Below are 19,520 nucleotides of genomic sequence, written 5' to 3' on the forward strand. Positions count from 1 at the left end.
ATAAGCAACTCATTTATGAGTGTCATTCATGTTCCAGGACAAAATGTCCTGTGACTTGAATTATATGTGCAAAGAGAACCAAAGTCCTCTGGAAAATTCGGGCTTAGCTGTGACTATGGCAGCATGCTAGAGCACAATTCAGCACACACTAGTGAAAATTATATGTGGGAAACACTTGGAATTTGAGTTATGTGAGAAGATCATATCTATACGCTAAATATGAAGCTATAGCCAAACAGCTATAGGGGGAAACAGCTGTCCTAAAGTGAAAAAAATATCTAACTACTAGCACGTCTAAAACTCACTAATTAACACCTCATATCTACTTTGTTAAATCCATAAATTAAGCTATTTTGCTGTTTCAAGTCTTTATGCCAGGCTAAGATAATCTGATGGAAGCCAATTATCGTAATTCCCGAAGTGTAGCCCCATTTGTGACCCCAGCCATCCATATTTCCTGCACAGGATTAAGTTAAAAAAATAATTTCTAATCTATTAATCTAGCTATAATCTAGCAGCAGATTGTATCTTCCCGAGCGTTTTTCTGATCTCACAGACAAGTACTTTTGGATTAAAAATGATCAAAATGATGTCCAGAGCAAAACCAACCTTTCCACAACCGCTACACTCTCACTTTTCACTGGGATGTGTGTTAGGTGTGCTGCTCAGGCCAGGCAGTGGCAGTCTATCGAAAATATTGTATTTAAACATTAGCTGCACAGTGGGCAAACATTTTAGCTCTACAGGCAGACAGAAGATATCTGTGGGATCACAAAAATACCTTTGAAGATATGAAAATAGGGTTTCAGCATCTCTCCTAAGGTTTGCAAAGGGAACACTGCTTGACCAAATCACAGAGTAACAACAGCACAGCATCCTTCACTGAACTAAATAAATCCTGATCTGATTTAATCGTTGCTCTGATCTTTCCATTTAGCGAAATGATGCCAAACAAACAGCAGAGTTTCTGCCCTCTGGGGGGGCCCCAGTCCATGGCACTGGCCTTCACTCGCACACTTGTGCCCTTACACACATCATGCACCCGGTGAGCAATTGAGCAAATAATAAATGAAAGCACAGAGCACAGGCCTGCAGTCTGAGTCTCTAACAGGGGGCTCCGAGGGGGTGTCGAGGGTCAGCTGCTTTCTCAGAGCGATCTTTTTCAACCAGGCGTCCAAAGTCAACATTCCAACTAACCTACAGCCATCAGAATGCAGACTGAGAATGAAGGCGAGAGGAAATGGAGGGTGATGGAGAGAAAATGACAGAAAGAGGAGAGAAAGGCTTTTTTTTCCTCCTGAAAAGCTAAGGTTTCACCGGCTTGGCTCTCCCAGCATTGGAAGCCCACATGCCTACAGTTATTCATCTGGGTAGACATCATCAATTACCTCTAATTAACCAGATGATGGTCTGGTGAGCAGAAAATGAAGGAGGCAATTTATCACTCAGAGCACCTCCAGGCCTTTTGCTCAATCTAAAAGAGAAGGAGGTAGAGCTCTGGGGTCTTTTATGCTTCTCCTCCTTGTGTCCCCCCAAAAACAGGACATGTCCAAACTATTCTGGTCCACAAAATCTATCTACCTGGCAGATCTAATGAAGAAAGCACAGCTCATGTACAGTTGATGCATGAGAGTAACACATCGAGGAATGGTAGTCGTGCAGACTTCTAGAAGCCATCTTTTTATTTGATGGAGGGAATTTACTGCCTCTCTTGAGGTGTAGCTTTCCTCCTCTTTTACTTGCTTGTGTCATGCTTCTGCTGTGGGTGAGTTACTGGCGGTTTGGGCGATGACGTAATTGTGGAAAGGTCCTGGGTGCAGTCAGACTTGTAATTCAGTGAGGAATTTTTCATCTGGTCAAGGCTGGCCGGGTCTGTCTTTAAAAATAAAGATGTTAGTCTTCAAAAGAGGAAAAACAGAGGAAGAAGAAAGCAGAGACATGAAAGTCCTTCACAAAGCCAGTTACTTACTCAACACTGCTGGAACACCCTGATATTAATTTCTAATCCCCATAACGTGGTCACAGGTCAAATTTCTGTGCTGTTTACAGAATGGGGGTCTTCAAATAAGAACACACTGACGCTGAGCGTGAGTCTTGATCCAGGAAAATATTATCCTGACCAGAAGAATCCAGACTTCATCTTCCAGACGGTGTTTTTGGGCATCATTCAAGGTCTGCTCATGAGTCAGTTATTAGGTTTCTGCATAAATCTCCTCTGCTGTATCCGATTCAGTCATTTTTCAATCACTGTTTTTATTTAGATTAAGCAAGTGTTCATCTTTTTGCTAAAATAATATATTCCCAGCAGTAAAGTAGCCTCCAAGTAAGTGCAGGTACAGTATACCACTGCCGTGCACTCAAGTGAGCTACTGCTATCATCAGCTGTGCTTGAAGTGGGAGTCTGGGCCGTTTCAGTGGCACGGACTCGCTCCATGTGTGCTTTATTACCTCATCTTCAGGGGTGATTTATGGCTCTCACATAGGCCACTCTTCTGAGCTGTTTATATCTGCTGAAGATAAAAGAAAATCATGGCTTTATTACCCAGAGGGAGTGGGTCTGTTTACACAGCAGACGGGTCTCATTGGACAGCTGCAACAGGCCTGCATCACCCATATCTGATCTGCCTTTTCAGAGGCAATAAACAGTCCTATGTGAGCAGAGCATCGCTGACCAGGACTGATATGTGTTAAATGCAAAACGCTGTCTGTTGGCACACAAATTCAATTTGTCTACTGCAATCGTCAAGAAGACATTTTATCCTCATGACTCATATCCTGGAGAAAAAAAGCATCCAGCTTTGCTTGGCTTATTATCAAAATGTTTCTGTCTGGATCTCAGTGCAGCGTCTCAGTCAGACATTACTATAATCACGCACTGTTTCAGCTTGTAAGGTCATTCACAGTCATGCTACAGAACACATGTCCCTGTATGCTCTCTCATGTTTTCACAAAGCTCCCACCTTTTTAACAGCTATCCATAAACTGTTTGCCTGCAGTGCCACCCTGTGGTGAGAATGAATACACCACGATGCACAGAGGAGTTTGACAGTATTCATATGCTTTTAAAGTCATCCATCCATCGTCTATACCACAGGTCTCAAACTCATTCCACAAAGGGCCGAGTGGCTGAAGGTTTCCTTTCCAACCAAGCAGCAGCACACCAGACTTGACTCATTTCATTAGCTGATCTCAGTCTTCAGACAGCTGATTGGTCAGACTGCATGCTCTTGATTGGTTGGAGGAAAAACCTGCAGCCACACGGCCCTTTGTGGAATGAGTTTGAGACGCGTGGTCTATACCCAACTATCCCTTTTCGGGGTTGCGGGGGGCTGGAGCCTATCCCTGCTGTCAACGAGCAAGAGGCGGGGTACACCCTGAACCGGTCGCCAGCCGATCGCAGGGCAACATATACATACAAAACATTCATGCTCACACTCACACCTAAGGACAATTCTAGAGTCACCAATTAACCTAATGAGCATGTTTTTGGTCTATGGGAGGAAGCCGGAGTACCCAGAGAGAACCCACGCATGCACGGGACGAACATGCAAAGGCCCAACCCGGGGATCGAACCAGCAACCTTCTTGCTGTGAGGCACGCGCACTACCTGCTGCCCCCTCGTGCCACCCCTTTTAAAGTCATGCCAGCCCTAAAAACCACCACCAACAACAACAAAAAAAAATAGTCAAGAGGTCCAGAGACAGTATCACATTAGTTTATTAGCCGGTACAGAGGATTAACTGTGTTTGTTTGTAGGCTCTGTTTTTACTAACACACGAGACCAAACATGACAGCAGCTTACGATATACACCGAGAGGTCAGTGAATTCTACAAACCAAAACATTTTTAGATCAGAAAAAAATGATAGTGTCTCAGTACATCTGAATGATGTGTTTACAGAGCTGCTCATACATCCTCTCCAAAGTGCCAATGAAGGTGTGACTTCAGTCAATAGTAAAATCATTGGCAGGTATCGCCTTCAACCCAAGAGCCTCTCTAATAAGAAAACAGTACAGGATCAGTAGCTGTGATGGCATTGTCAGCGATATTTAGTAGAATTGAAGCATGCGAGTTAATATGATACTATTGTCTGCAGAAAAGGATGTGGACAAGGATACGTAAGCTAAAAGCGGAGAGGCGTGTGCTGCACGGGAGGGAATTACTCAGATTGTTCTCAGTTATGATTTCTGATTCTGCTCATCGACTTGATTTTCTCCAATCTGGATCTGGATGTTGTCGCTTTATTAATGTGTAACCACTCACTCTCATCTTTGAACATAAACTGCTGTTTTATCTGTACATTCAAATATTTCACCAAAAAAACTGCAGCTAATAGATGTAATAACACAAAACACTGTAGGTGTTAAAGGTTAAAGTTGCTTTTCCTATTTAAGAAAATACTGTATGTACAATCATGACAAATATATCACATTCCACCAACAGCAAATACATGGAACCAAACAAAACTGAACATCTTAAAGAAGCAGTCACATGTTCGTGTAGAGTTCTGTTTGCTCTCAGTAACCTCACACTAAAAGTGCTTTTAACTGATGGATGGTAGTGCTGAAGCTGAGGAGGATGATGTGGTGAAATACTGTACACTGTCATGTTTTTGGTGCTGCATTTAGCAATATTAAAATCAAAAAAAAAAAAAAATTAACTGAGGTTAAACTTGATGAACTTATCAGTTAAGTCTGCAGTCCGCCATGGATTTTTACAGTTCGATAAACTGGGCTATCATGCAATCGGCAACATATCTGATAATTAAGCAACAAAAAAACAAAAAACAACTGCATGACAAGCAGATTTCACACAGTTCTTACATAAGCAGAATCAGAAATCATTTGTAAATTAAGTCATTCCCACAGTATACAGACATTATTTCAGAGAACCCAACACTGGGACTGTCTGACAGAGTATTCATGTTCAGGGAGCGAGCGGTCCCAGCCTCAGCTCGACATGGTGCGTGAGCCAAATGGCCTCGGTGGCGTTCTCGGCTCCCTCCTCGCTCGGCCTGATGGGAGCTGCGAGGTTGCGGAAGTCGTGACGGATCTTGAACGAAACCATGACGTCCGCATCCTCTTCTTTCTGAGGGATCACTTTGATGAAGAAACCAATCTTGTTGGATTTCCTGAAGGCAATAACACTGTGGAAAAGACAGAAGGATCAGGGTAAGAGTAAGTGTGTGTGCATGTGTGTGCGCTTGTGTGTGCGGGTGTGTGTGTTCACTTACTCTGGGTCATCCTGGAAGTCCTGAGGTTCAGCCAGCTCATCGTACTCAGCAGCAGCATCTTTTCCTGCCAAGACCAGCTCCTTGGTGGGTACTACAACCTTTAAAAGAAAAGAAAAACACTTCCATCATTCAATGACTTTCAAACTACTGGATGAGTCAACTACATTTTAAATGTCACATTACTTTGCTTTTGAAGCACACTAATGCCACCAACATCTAATTCTATTTGTAAGGCTGCCACTGCGCTCTGACCAGCTGGTGCGTTATCCTTAATATCTGGGTCCACGCAGAAAGAGAGCGTCACACTCAGCAGTGCATTGTTTAATAAGTTCACTCAGTCATCTGTCTGCCAACACACAAACTGTTTTCAGCCACCTGGTCTTCATCGGCGTGTGCAAATGCTGGGATACAATCTCTACCTCGGGGTGCCAGGGAAGGAAACAGGTGCAGGGAATCACTGTGAATTTACCCAGAATGGAATGACAGAGCCGACGGGTGAGCCCAACCATCAATCACTGAGAGTCCACCCAAAATGGAAATGCATGAACCCAAAGTGAATCACTGCTATGCATTTAAAGTCAGAACAATCTCATCTGAAACCTCAATCAAATAAGAAATTTTATGATATCCATGGTAATCACAGTGGACCTCAGCTTTCTCACTGTTCATAAAACATCATCAAACCAGTCGCTGGGAGACACATCGTTTGTAATCCAAGTCCCATTTAATGTACGACTTAACAAAGCACATGATTTTCAACTTGATGTATTTTATGAACGGTGAGGCCCACAGAGCGCGACCCTCTCTTCTTTATACAGGGAAAACAAAACCTAAAGACGTCTTCCTCGTTACTTCATTTGGCTGTTTGCCCTTCGCTGTGCAGACTGATGTGTGTGCAGAGTCTGACACTAGAAGGTCGTTTGCTCATTCATCTGCTGAAGGGGAAAGTTTCTCTGAGCTCACCTTAAATCTCAGTTTGACATGTAAGTACGAGCAGGATTTTGTGACTTCACAAATGAGGTGGGACGCAAATCACGAACTCGTACAAGAGCTGTGCGGGAAAGTGAAGCCTGTGTACAAATACACAGAGAACAGACTGTTTAATGAAGGAAGAGACATCCCGTGTCTGACTTCTGGATGTCGGCATATCCATAGATACTGGATTTATTCAATGAGTAGATGTAATTTAAGAAGTAAAAAGGAAGGAAAAAAACAGCGTAGATGAACTTTTTGTGGGGAAAAAAGCAGAGAAGGAAGGAAAATAACAGTTACTATTTGCTTGGCTTCATTTTACACAACACAATAATTCGATTATAATGGTGGAGTCAGATTACTACAATTTCAAAAGAATTATCAGCAAATTGAGATGAAGAAAGGATACAATAAACAAGTTATGTCAATATGCACAAATATGAAATAAAGAATTGGGTTACAGTCATGATACAGACCCAAATAATCACTTTATCATTTGGGCTCTGCTCTGATCTTCTGAGTCAAGAGCGAGGAGCTCTTTGGATGAGCACTTTGTCCTTTCAGGAGGCCTTTCTCAAGTTTCTAAAAGCACTCTCTGAAGTGAAGCTGCTCTCTGCAGACTTCATGTGAAGGTGGCCCATAATAACACTTAAATACAACTGATTCACGTTTGCACTGCTCAATCATTTGTGGGACACAAGAAATCTGGATCATATTTACATGTAAAATCAATGTACTAAGAAACACATAATAAACATTAGTGGTGCTCTTCTATCACAGTTTATGTTACTATTTTTGCAGTGATATAAATACTACATGTACTTGGACGTATGCACAACGTCAACAAAACAGTGGAAAATGATATATACAGACAAGCAGGATAGAGCACGAGGCAGCTACACTCTGTGATGTCAACACATCCGGTCATGTGTGTCATGCACATGCTGTGAATGACAGTGTGGAAATACAGCTTCAGGGTCTGCTCCCACAGTAGAAATGATAATACCAAATCTCTAGCAGTGGACTCATTCCCACCGTTGTGTGGTATATACCGTCATACCGCCCAGCCCTAATATGAGTAAGAGGTAAGGGAAGGCATCCTTGGAAAGAGCAGGTTGATGAAATCAACAAGCATGGCTCGCTGGGGTTCGCACTGCCCTCCAGGTGTTTGAATATCAGATCAAGCAGAATGAGAGGACTGCACACTCTTTTAGCCTTGCTGTGAATGGAAATGGGTCATGAAGACGCTCTGTTTTGGCCAGGAGCTCTTCCTTACCCAGTCTGGCCCGTGACTTCATCACTAAAGAGGCCAAGACAAACAGCCTGAAGTCACTGAGAGCCCCACAGCGACTGCTGGCAACAGGCAGCTCAGTGGACCATTTACCACAGGAACATGGTACCCTTAGCTGCGCATGTGACAGCTGACAGATGGAGGTAAAAATGGGACACAACTGCTCTCCATATGAGATGACAACAAGGCTACCTATTCCATAAGGAACAGGCAGCCTGAAGGAGCTGAACTCTCTGAAGCTGGCTGGGACGATTGTAGGAATAACAAACAGAATATTTAAGGCAGGGGGTAAACAACTGCCACAATCTGTGACCTTTTCATATGGTCTTCATTTAAGCCATGATGCTCTTTCCAGCAGTTAAAGTGTGGAGGATTTGGTGGCATCTAGTGGTGAGGTTTCAGAATGCAAGCAACTGAAAACCCCTCACCTCACCCTCTCCTTTTCCAGGATGTTGGAGAAACTACGGTGGCTGAAAACCTCAAAAGTGTCAACCTCAAAGCCTCAGTGTTTGTTTGTCCCTTCTGGGCTGCTGCAGAAACTTTTCAGGTGATTGTACACTAATGAAAACATAATGACAGGCACGCTGCCTAAAAGTCAACTAAAGGCAGGATTTACAGGATTACTGTTTAAATCATACTGTCAGTGTTTGGACAGTGACGAGTAAAGAATACATGAGCAATGCCCACTACTTGACACTGTTTGATATAATACAGGGGACAATCATTGGTTCTGTACCTTGGCAGTGCTGTTGATGTCATCAGGATCTTCCTCCTCACAGGCAGCCAGTGTGACGTGGGTGATGTTCTCCACTGGGTTGGTCAGAGTCAGCAGCACTTGACTCTCCTGAGGAAAAAAAAACCCAAACATTTGACCAAGATTAGCTTTCAAAGCTGACTGAGTTCACTTGTAAGGCACCACTGAGCAGCTCTGGCCTTCGTTTGACCACCAAGGTAAACTATTTATCTCAGTCAGTAGCTTAGCACCACTGGTTCTTGCTGACGACAAGGTTTTACTGAGAAAGCTGAACCCTTGTTTTTCACAGCGTTACACGCTCCAGCTATCCAGGTGATTATGAACCGAATGAAAAAAACATGTGATAATATTCAAGGTGCCCAAGCACACACTGACCTTCAAGTAGCGCAGATTTGGAATGGACATAATTCTCACTTCAGGGATGTAACTCCTGTGGGAGGAACAGGCAGAAGGACGATCAATACACCGCCAGTCAAACACGCTGAGAGTATTCAATGCAGCATTCAACCACATTCACTAAAAGCTGCGAGTTGATCATTCACAAAGCATGAACTGTTGACATCAGCGCTCTATTTGTGCAACATGGATTACCCTAAAACAGTCGATACAGGCAATTTGGTTTATTTTTGATTATTTTCCATTCAAAAACCTGTTTAAGATTAAGCTACTTCTGCATGAATAATTTCCTGAACATGTGCTAGTAATTGCACTTGGCTAAATTTAAACTTCAGGATCTTAATCTAATTAAACTACAGCAGGCTTCAGGCCAATGTCTGTTTTTCATTAATTAGAATAAGCTCGACATCATGGTGAAAACACATGTTTAGGACAGAATCTGATGACCGATACTCACACTGCCACCAGCTGAATTTTAAACTTGATTGAAGTGGGATTAAACTCTGGCTTGCTCAAGTTGTGCTCACATTTCTGGAGGAGGAGAATTAAGAAAAAAAAAAAACCTTATCTAAATGTGATCTGCATAAAAACAACAGCCTCCCACTGATGCCGGGGAATAAAATCCTGAAGAGGTACTGACCCTGCAGCGCAGTGAGCGCTTCATCAGGAGGTGTTTGTGTCTGGGATGGAGCTGAGACGCCCCCGCAGGCTGGAAGTCAGGCTGCAGAAGCCGCTGGCGCAGTGTGGTCACTGGGAGGACACAACAAAACACTGATTAAATCTACCTCAACTATTAGAGGGACAAAAATGACAAGTATTGTTCAGTGAGGAAACTCTTACCCTCCGGTAAGCTGATGGGCCTGGTGTAACAATCCTCAGGCAGGGGTTCCACTTCATCTAGAGCCTGGGCAGGTTCGATGGTGATCTCCTTCTGGTCCTCACCCTCTTTAAGGCTAGTGAAGTTACATAAATACTGCTATCAACATCTATGTCTACTGGATTTGGTGGACGTCTGTCTAGTTTTCATTGGCTATGGACAGACTGCAGGCCAGGGTGGCCCAAATTTGATGGAATGAACAGGACAAATCACATTCAATCTATCTTATGTGGCACACTTGATTTTTTGCAATGCAACCACAATCTGAACAGTCACATTGGAATTATTGCAACTTTAACATCATTGTAGATCAACATTCACCACAATTCTGTGCCGGCAGGAGTCACTCAGCGAACACAAACATGTTTCTGTAAAACCATTCACGAAATGATCCCACCACTCCTGCATCCTCACACACCTCTGTACAGAAGAAGCAGCTACTGCATCACCAAAAGCCATGATTGCAAATGGCTCTCTTTCTCCTCATCCACATCTTTGTTACCATCTGCTCCCTGGCTTCCAGTGCATGCCAACTTAGAAATGAAATCATAAACACTGACTCCATTTTTAATTCCATATGGCAGGTGCGGGTCAGATCAGGACAGTGACAAGTTCACGCTGGAATCTGATTCTGGTCACATTTTAAAAAATAATCTGAACAGCAACACAAAAATAAATCAAAACTGAGCACTAAGGCTTCCAGTGTGAACATAGCCACTTTGTCCCAGCCTGCTTAACATTTGTCTCCTGCATCTGACAGCACATTTGTCAATTCAATACCTTCTGTCAGCCAATTATTAATTTTCTGTTGTTAAGTAGGGTCCTTGAATGCATCCCATGGCTGAAATTTAAAAATGGTCTTCATGCAAAACTGTATTACTACAAGGTGATGATGTAGCTTAGAGAAAAACTGTTCACTGTGATGGACTACGACATGTTCTCAAGCCAAGTTTCAAGGCTCTGCAAATTGATTTTCATGGCACACTGGAATTAATGACACAATGGCTGCTGGAAGGTTACAAATCAATTTATCAAATTCACCAATAATATGTCTGTACACAACGTAATTACTGGGTGCAAACACGGAAAAGCAGGGGAGCTGTCCTTCAGAAAAAAAAAGTCGCATAATGGGACACAAAAGCAGGAGTGACTTAAATATATGACAAAAGACCACTCACGAAAGGCCAGCCAGGCTTGATATGGGAGCTCCAGACCTCTGCCTCTGCAGTCTGGTTCCAAGGCCATATTTTTCCTGAGTGAATTTAGGGATGAAAGAAAACACAAGATCAGGCATTCTGCTCACTGAAAACCCTGGAGGACTCAAGACAATTTATGAAATCATCTAACCTAGGAGCCATTTTTCTACAGGTCTACTTTTATCGCTACATCTCGACAGCTATGACATCTTTTAAAAACAAAAACGAAAAGAAATGGTACTTGACATTTAAATAAACAATAAATAAGCCAAAAACAATTTAATCGGTCATCTGGTAAGAAACACAAACAGGAGTCTTTCTGCCCAGGATGGTGGGAGAGAATCAGCTGAGAGTTCAGGACTAATTAGTAAGAAAAATATTTTGATCTGGTCTCCCAGACTTCTACAAAGTCTTCCATTTCATCTCTCCCTGCCATCAACATAAAGGCTCCCATTGTGTGGATCTCCGTCTCATTTACCCAAGGAGACATTCATGTGATCTGTGAGGTCACAAATTAGACAGGAACAGAGATAAAGAGGAGACAGCACTACAGTAACGATGAGACTACCCAAGTTGTGAAAAATACAACTCACCACCACATGAATAGTGTGTTGCTGGGGGGTAAAAACCAAAATATCAGAGTGCATAAGCAAAGAAAAAAGGAGAGAACAAAGAACCAGGTGAAACCCAAGCGATTTGGCAAACATTAGTGGCATTTGGTGACATGCAACAGCAACAGAAATGCATCAGTGATGGAAAACAACTGCAGGACATCAGAGTGCTTCAGACTTTAAAAACGCTTCCAATACACAACGGGAAAGACTGCTTTGCATTACTGGATGTTCATTTTTGTAAAAGCACAATGCAGGAGGTGTAAACAATGTGCCAACAAGCTCAGGAAGCATGAAGACCATGTCTGCACCAGGGCGACTAAATCTGAACATGGACAGTTAAGCTGACATTGTTTTTCCCGTTCTTTTCAAACGTCAATGTGGACGGGAAACTTTCAAGACAACTTGAGAATGTTCACGTAAACAGCATTTTCACATTTATCCGCCCTAGCATAGACATGGTGTCAATCTTGCACTGCAACCAAACGCTAGAGCAGCTGATACAGTTAATCATTCCCTGCTGCTTTGGTTAAAGGTGTGCTAATCACATAACATCCCCAATGGCAAATACTTTAAGATTACTACTGTTGGGATTTAGGTAGAAACTCTGAAATCAACCAAATCTCTAAAATTCATGTAATTGTTCGTCTAAGTTCATTTTTAACAGTACCCGTTCATGTTGAAACAAATGACAGTGACACAACAGCTGTTTGACATTTAAAGAGGTCAAAGAAGAAGGTATCAAATATTCAAAAAGGATGAAATGGGCTCAGAGGGAGCAGAGTACCGAGAACGCCAGAGGCATGCACTGTCGTCTCCTGGCAAGCTTCTTCCGGTCTCTGTCCTGCTTCTCTCTGTGCGCAAGCTGCTGGTAATATTCAATCAGCTTGCTGATCTGTAGGTAAACAATTAGTAAAGTAAACAATTCATCCAGAGACTGGTCATCATTCCTTCATTTCTTTTTACACAATGATCCAGGAAGGCATTACAGTTACACACCGTGATATTTTCTCTCAAAACAACTGGTTAACAGTCTATGCATTAACTAGTGAAATGAAAAATGTTATTTAGTATAAGTACTGAAGGTGTAAATGTAAAAACTGCACAAACATAAAAGATCGTTTGCTTTCAAATGTACTTAAATAGTGAAAAAATAAAAAGGGAATATCTGTGGACTCCGCAGCTAAGCACTCAGTTTGCTTTTGCCTCTGGTCGGCCATGTGTGGGTGTCACTTATTCAGAAAAACATTTAGTCCAAGACAAGTAATGCATGATCAGGAATCATGTGAGCAACTCGAGAGAATATTAATGACCAAGGGGGAAAACTTACCCGCTGACTGTGAGGGTTCTCTGGCTCTTGCCATCCACCGCTGGCTGCAGTGAACAAAATTCACCAACACATGAGATGTATACAGCCACAAGAAACAAACAGACCAAACAACAGCAACCGTAGACCAACAGCAAGACACATTATGGTGTTTTGATACTGTTGATGCTTCTTACTCCTCATTTAAAGGAAAAGTTTTCAAAATACTGTAAATATGACCCCATTATTGCGTCTTATATCAGCACCCACCAACTGATTTGTCAGCCATTCCCACGTCCCTGGAGGTCCAGCGACAGAAGCCGCAGGCCAGGTAGTAGGCTTTCTTCATGGTTGTCTTGGTAGGGTCATCGGGTAGAGGAGCTGGGATGTTGGTGGCCCGAGTAGACAGCGTGTGCATGCAGCATGGGCAGTCGAAACAATTTGCACACCTACAGCAGAGCACAGATAATCAGGAATGGATTTGAGGACATTAATGGTGTAAATATGATGAAATTAGATGGATACAAGGTCAGTAGTGATCTGCAGGAGTACTGTGCACCTCAGTCTCACCTGTTCTTTTTAAGCTTAGCCTCTGCAGATGGCATGTTCTCTAGACAGCTTGGACAATAGTGGGAGTCCACCTGATCATCAAAAACAGGGGTACAAAGGAGGAGTCAGGGAAACTGTGCATCTACATCTTGAAGCTGCTACAGCTGCTACATAAATACATGCAATTATCATAGAATATCGTTAGCATTTACTTGGGCAGAGTGGTACAGTGACGGTAGGTTTTTAATAAGCCGAGGTTGATGGGTTTTTCGTATGAACTGTCAGTAATTTCGTGTTTACAAAGAAAAAATCACTGTCGAGTGATCTGAATGTGCAATAGATGAAAAATCTAAGTCAGTCTGGGTGTGGTGTCCATAACCGTGAGACACATTGACAAGCTGGATTTTGACAGTGAGGACGATAGCTGGGGGACACTAACGTTGTGACAAAGAGTTTTTACTTGTCGGACATGCCGCTCATATTCTTTATAGGTGGGTTAGCCGAGTACTTTCACGTTAAGATCAAAGAATTGCTAGCTTGTCGCCCATTTATGCTGCGCTCGACCTAACAGTAACTCAAACGGAAGTTGAACGTCGCTTGCAACCAATGAAATTAAGAGACGGTTGGAAAGGCCCTTGACTGACAAGCGATTTAGCCATACAGTGCACGAGGAGACTGCACTAATCCCACCTACGTGTCAATGCTACTAGCAAGCCGGCTAACAACAAAGTAGCTGCTGACTAAAGAAAGCTAACAGCTAGCTTGTCAAAACCAGGGTATCGGAAAGGAAAGCGTTTACGTACCTCGTGAGACACACATTCTAGAGATCGTAGCTCACTACAGTAGCGACAGAAATACAGCTGAGATAAGGGGGCTCTGATCTTTTTCTCTCCACGAACCAGATAGACGACTCTATCTGGCTGCAAAAGGGACGCCATCTCTAACCGGAGCAGCCAGATCCGTGGACTCACTCACTGCACTGCTAATATTGATGTCACCGCTAGTCGTCTGGCCTTTGAAGGAATACAGTGTGCTCAATGTCGACCTCGTGTGGTCAATAGTGAAGCTGCCAGGCCCTCGCCAATGGAAAGAGTGATAGGGATGGGCGGGCTAAAGCCCCTCAAGGGCTTTGAGAAAATATATCCTGCATCACAACCAGGAAAGTAGATTAACACATGCTGTATAGGACGGGGGCTTGTATGTCTGTGCCCAGGGGCCCATTGTATGATAATGCATCAACACCCACATTAGAGTAGTTTTGTATGGAAAAACCTGCAAAATCTTTTAAATTTTGATCCTAATTTCGGCCAATCGAGTAAATAAAACTTTAACTGTAAAAGATAGTTATGTTTGGATATAGGTCTGACACATAAAATTCTCCGGTATTTCATTAAAAAAAAAGTCACAATCAATGCTGTAATAGTGTGTACCTAAGGAGTTTGTTCAAATAGCCCCTGACAACTGAACAAATCCACAACTTTCAACTAAAAAGTAAAATAATACAGAAATAACACAGTACGGTACGGTGATGCATGTGAGCCAGACCCTGTAATCCAGAGGTCAGTAAAAGGGAGAACATTCAATTAGCTTAGCGGGATAAATTCATATAAAACAAGATTTTCACACTTGGCATATCCATAGACAGTGTGTATTGCAGAGGAACAGAAATAGACGAGTAGCTGACCAAATTCAGACACTTAATTTGAAAACTATACATCTTTTACTTGATGATAAAGCTTCTCTTTATTTTTTCCCCTTGATTCCAATCTTTTTTTTTGTCTTTGATTGTGTTGCATAATCATGTGGCCTTGCTACAACAAGACTGACCTGAACTGAACACTGTGTAAAACACAGCCAGTCTAACAGCACTGGAAAGAGGCCTGTCAGCCACCCACGGGGCATATGGCCAAGTACCAGCTCACCATGGCAACAGCTGATTCCAGAGAGAGGTAATGAGCCATGAATAAAAATTAAACCAACAGTGTCCCCCCTGTTTTTGGGAAAGCTGATGCTGCGCTTTGTGGTCAGTAAGATTTAGCCAAATTCAACTTGTCAGGGCAATAATTAATCATTCTTTAATTTCTTACATAAGTTTCCCTCCTGTCTCATTGGATGCTGTTTATGGATGTTCACAGAAGGTTAAGCAGCAGGCTGCTCAGAGTGACACACACACAGACCTAATCAACTGTTTGCTTTATTTTTTGCAGGCTGTCTCAATTAGGCAAAGTAAAGGGGGGCATTATCTACTTAATTCTACCTGAATCATCATATAAAAATAATGCCATTGCTAAACTCCTGAGGAAAAGCTATGACAAACTTTCCATCTGATCAGCGTATTCAATCATCCATTCTTTATGTACGCGGTTACGTCAGCAGAGGGCGTCGTCTCAGCCAGCTGTGCGCCCCTCCGCCCCCTGCCACAGCAGTTAAGTCATCCTAAGGGAGAAGCGGAGAGACATCCACAGTGAACGGTCACCATGTCGGGGACGGACGGCATGATGTGGCCCCTCTTCCCGCTGCTGCTGCTCGGTCTGCTGCGCCCCTGCTCCGGAGCCTTATTCACTCAGGTACCTGTTGACACCCACACAAAGCACAGTGATAGTCTGAGCGCAGATCGATAAATGAGACAGATCGACCGACCTCACAGCTTGTTTATAGATGTGATGTAACCTACAGAGTAGGTGTTTGTAACCTGTACGCAGGCCTCACTTTTTTTGTATTTGATTTGACTTAAATGTCCAAAACAGATGCTAGATAATCATGTAAAAACACTAAATCATAATCGTACTTCTCCACAGGGAGCAGGGCGATAGTAATTGCAGCACGTGATCTCTCATTAGTCAGTTTTAACTTGTGCCAGCTTTTTATTTTTTTTCCCCCCCTCAGTGTACTAGAATGTTCCAGCTGACAGTTTCTCTGCACCTGAAAACTTTCACCACCTGTCCTCTGCCCATGTTCTTTCATTAGGAGTGCTCATCACCAGGCCTCTCTGATCATATAGGTGCTCACACATAAGGATTAGGGGAGGCTCCTACAGATGAACAGGCACCTGTTATTAGCACATTTTATGGCAGTTACAAACACTTAGAGCTGCAGTCTTAGCAACGCATGAAACAATCTGGTTTTTAAGATTTAAATCTGCAACACATAATGGTCATTATTTCTCACTGAGTAAAAATTAACTGAGGCTGCACCTCAGGCTGCGAGTTTAAATTAAACCTAAGTGCCTCTGAATGAATGAGAGCAACGTTCTGCAGCTCTGTTGACACTGGGCTTGTGCTTTGTGGTGCACGCTTACAGTAGTCAGTAGTGTTCCTCGTGTATCAACAATGAACGTATAGGAGGAAGAGTGGTGAAAGTGTTGCAGCTGTCCCTTTTATGGTTAAAACTTTGGGATCCATTTGGTAGATAAGCTCCTGATGTTTGTTTTGGAAACAGCCTGCAGAGACATTAAATTTCAATATTTGGTTAATCTGCAGAGTATTTTCAACACCTCTCAGTCCAGTAAAATGAAAAATGTTTCTGAAAACTCTGGATAATTAACTCTCAGTCAGCAAGGATATGATCTCAAGTAGCATATTTCCTCATATTAAATATGTCTGAGGCTCATGGAGGGCTGCATCTGCAATTACTTACAACTGTTTTCATCATTGATTTAACCCAAACACACAGTCACAAATGTCCAGAATCAAAAATGAGACTTTCAGATGTCTCATTAAGTCTAGTTACTGCTTCAAAACCCAAAGATATTCAGTTCACTGGTATGTAAGACAAAGAAAAGCAGCACAGCTTCACATGGGAAAATGTTTTTACCAGGAAAAATGACTCGGAGCAGCAATGTCCAAGCAACAAAGTAGTTTGGGACTAATGTTTAGTTGTTTTTTAACTTCCAAGAAAATGACGGATGGAACAAATCATTAAAAGGAGTAGGCACACCACCCGAAATCAAATATTTGCATATAAGTGAGAAAGGTCAAAGCTTACAGCTGGCTACAGAATGGGTGTTGTAGAAAATGCAAATATTAAGCAAACAACGGATGTGCCATATCATGTCCTGCAGGACAAGGGTGTGTATGTATATATATATATATTGTTGTTTTGCCTTCCTTAAGGTAAAAAATACTACACTAAAGAAATACTGTTGATTGTGCTGGCTAGTTTAAACAAATAACCTGCTTTGACCTGTGTCTGTGTCCCAGCAATGTGACTCATCCACAGACGGCACCATTTACAAATACAAGGCAAAGACTCTGAATGGCAGTCACACTGTGAACTTCAGTGACTACGCAGGCAAGAGTGTCCTCTTCATCAATGTAGCCACATACTGAGGATACACCTTACAGTATTTGGGTAAGAAACTGCACCCAGGCATCTCTATTTTTAAACAAGCTCCTTCACCTGAAGTCATTAAACTTCTTCTTTTCTATCATCAGACCTGAATGCACTACATGAGGAGATGAAACCTCTTGGACTCACCATTCTCGGCTTTCCCTGCAACCAGTTTGGGAAACAGGAACCAGGGCAAGCGCATGAAATTCTTCCAGGGTTGAAGTGAGAAATGTTTCTCTTTCAGTGCAAGTCAATATCAGGTCAGCAGCCATAGCTCGCTGAATGAAAGCCAAAGAGTTCAGTCAAAGTCGGTTTGGTAAAAACCTTCTTCCTCCTGTGTTATAGTAGAAGCACAAGAGCTTGGATTTTTTTCCAGCCTGTAGAGGATTTGGAAATTACCTAAACTTGAGTCACAAGCTTCCCACAAGACCGCGTATATTGTAATGTTCTGTAACATAAGAACCTTCAAAGCTAGATGTGGAGAGGAATTTGCATTATTGGTAAATCCTGTCGATCAACAAAGCTTCATTTAATCAAGGAAAGCATCCTTTGGCAGTAAGATGAGTTTCTGTCCGAGGCCTCTCTCACACGCATAGAAATAATGTCTCAGGTTCTGTCTTATATTCACAGCAAAGTCACTGCAGTAGACTGCATGGTCTTACTCAGCTTGTTGTGAATCTCGGGCGGCTGCCAAGTCACAGAGTGCTCAGAGGCACGTCCAATGATAAGCTGCCCTCTTTCTGGATTCCAGGCATGTCAGACCAGGCAATGGATTCGTTCCAAACTTCCCGCTGTTTGAGAAAGGTGATGTGAATGGAAAAGACGAACAAGAGGTTTTCACTTTCCTCAAGGTGCGTTAAATGTGTGATTTCATTTGTACTGTACGTTAATCGGGGTAGCCTGTTTTTTGTAGTGCAAACCTGATTACGAAACATTTGGATTGCTGTGTGAAATGTAAATAAAAACAGAATGCAATCACTTGCAAACAAACTGTTTACTGACAACGGCTTTACAAAGTGTTCCTGAGCCCATGTATCCTTTATACAATCATGTGTTCACAAAGTGGTGAACCTCGCTCCATCCTTCTTGTGAACGACTGAGCCTTTCCAGGATGCCCCTTTCATACCCAACCATGACACTATCACCTGTTACCAATGAACCGGTTTACCTGTGGAATGTTCCAAACAGGTGTTTTTGGAGCATTCCACATCTTTCCCAGTCTTTAGTTGCTCCTGGCCCAACTCATCTGAAACAAGCTGCTGCATCAAATTCAGAATAAGCATATTTTTACCATGAAGATGACGAGCTCAAACATTAAATATATTGTCTTTGTACTGTTTTCAATGGTCAGTTGTCCTTTCTGTCATGCAGAACTCCTGCCCTCCAGTAGGAGACAACTTCGGCAACCCCTCAAATAGACTGTTCTGGGAGCCTCTGAAGATCAGCGACATCAAGTGGAACTTTGAAAAGTTTCTGGTGGGACCAGACGGGAAGCCGGTGATGAGGTGGCACCCCAGTATCAACATTTCTGAGGTCCGGGCTAACATTCGCAGATACCTGCTCAACCTGTACACACAGGATATTTTTAATTAGATCTCATTCGTCATTGTCCATCTAGTGAAGTAACTATACTACAAGATGCTATGGTAGAATGTAAAATAGAAAGTAATGTTAACAGTTTCTGATCGATGAAGATGGCATGCTGAATGAAGAGGAGGCTTGAAAACAGGAACTCTGTGGTGCCTCTTCGGAGTATGCGGTTCAGGCCAGCTCTTCAGTGCATTCAGGCTGCCCTGCAATCTCACAGCATCATGTCATCTTCTCATCCCAGGACCTGTTAGTCATTACAGCCTAAATGTTAATTACTTCGAATAAATCATGGAGAACACACTGGTGTGCAGACCTTTCTTTATGAGAAGTGACTGTCAGCACTGTGGATGTCAAGCAATGTCATGGAAAGGTGAACTTGGCGTGGCACATTTCTGGCCCCCTTACATTTCTAACCT

General features: G+C 42.7%; 2 protein-coding genes across 3 annotated transcripts; one reads left to right on the forward strand and one right to left on the reverse strand.

Moving 5' to 3' along the window:
• Positions 1-3,693: 3,693 nt before the first annotated feature.
• On the reverse strand, positions 3,694-14,195 carry dctn4 (dynactin 4). 2 transcript variants are annotated; one of them, XM_070962472.1, is made up of 14 exons: positions 13,989-14,194; positions 13,207-13,277; positions 12,907-13,085; positions 12,661-12,704; positions 12,118-12,225; positions 11,313-11,333; positions 10,702-10,775; positions 9,487-9,599; positions 9,287-9,396; positions 9,104-9,177; positions 8,626-8,680; positions 8,233-8,340; positions 5,234-5,331; positions 3,694-5,146 (listed from the first exon to the last, which is right to left on the reverse strand). In XM_070962472.1, exons 1-14 carry the CDS (start codon positions 14,121-14,123, stop codon positions 4,927-4,929), a joined length of 1,410 nt encoding a protein of 469 aa, XP_070818573.1. In that variant the 5' UTR covers positions 14,124-14,194; the 3' UTR covers positions 3,694-4,926. The 2 variants fall into 2 exon arrangements, with proteins under 2 accessions (XP_070818573.1, XP_070818574.1); XM_070962473.1 differs by lacking the exon at positions 11,313-11,333 and having other exon boundaries at positions 13,989-14,195.
• A 1,401-nt stretch (positions 14,196-15,596) lies between these two features.
• gpx3 (glutathione peroxidase 3) lies at positions 15,597-19,402 on the forward strand. Its single transcript, XM_070961988.1, has 5 exons — positions 15,597-15,752; positions 17,385-17,535; positions 17,619-17,736; positions 18,266-18,365; positions 18,886-19,402. The coding sequence occupies exons 1-5, from the start codon at positions 15,663-15,665 to the stop codon at positions 19,105-19,107; spliced, it is 681 nt and encodes a 226-aa protein (XP_070818089.1). The 5' UTR covers positions 15,597-15,662; the 3' UTR covers positions 19,108-19,402.
• The last annotated feature ends 118 nt before the right edge of the window (positions 19,403-19,520 follow it).

This window comes from Chaetodon trifascialis, chromosome 5, assembly GCF_039877785.1.
Source record: "Chaetodon trifascialis isolate fChaTrf1 chromosome 5, fChaTrf1.hap1, whole genome shotgun sequence".
In the NCBI taxonomy this organism is placed as follows: domain Eukaryota; kingdom Metazoa; phylum Chordata; class Actinopteri; order Chaetodontiformes; family Chaetodontidae; genus Chaetodon; species Chaetodon trifascialis.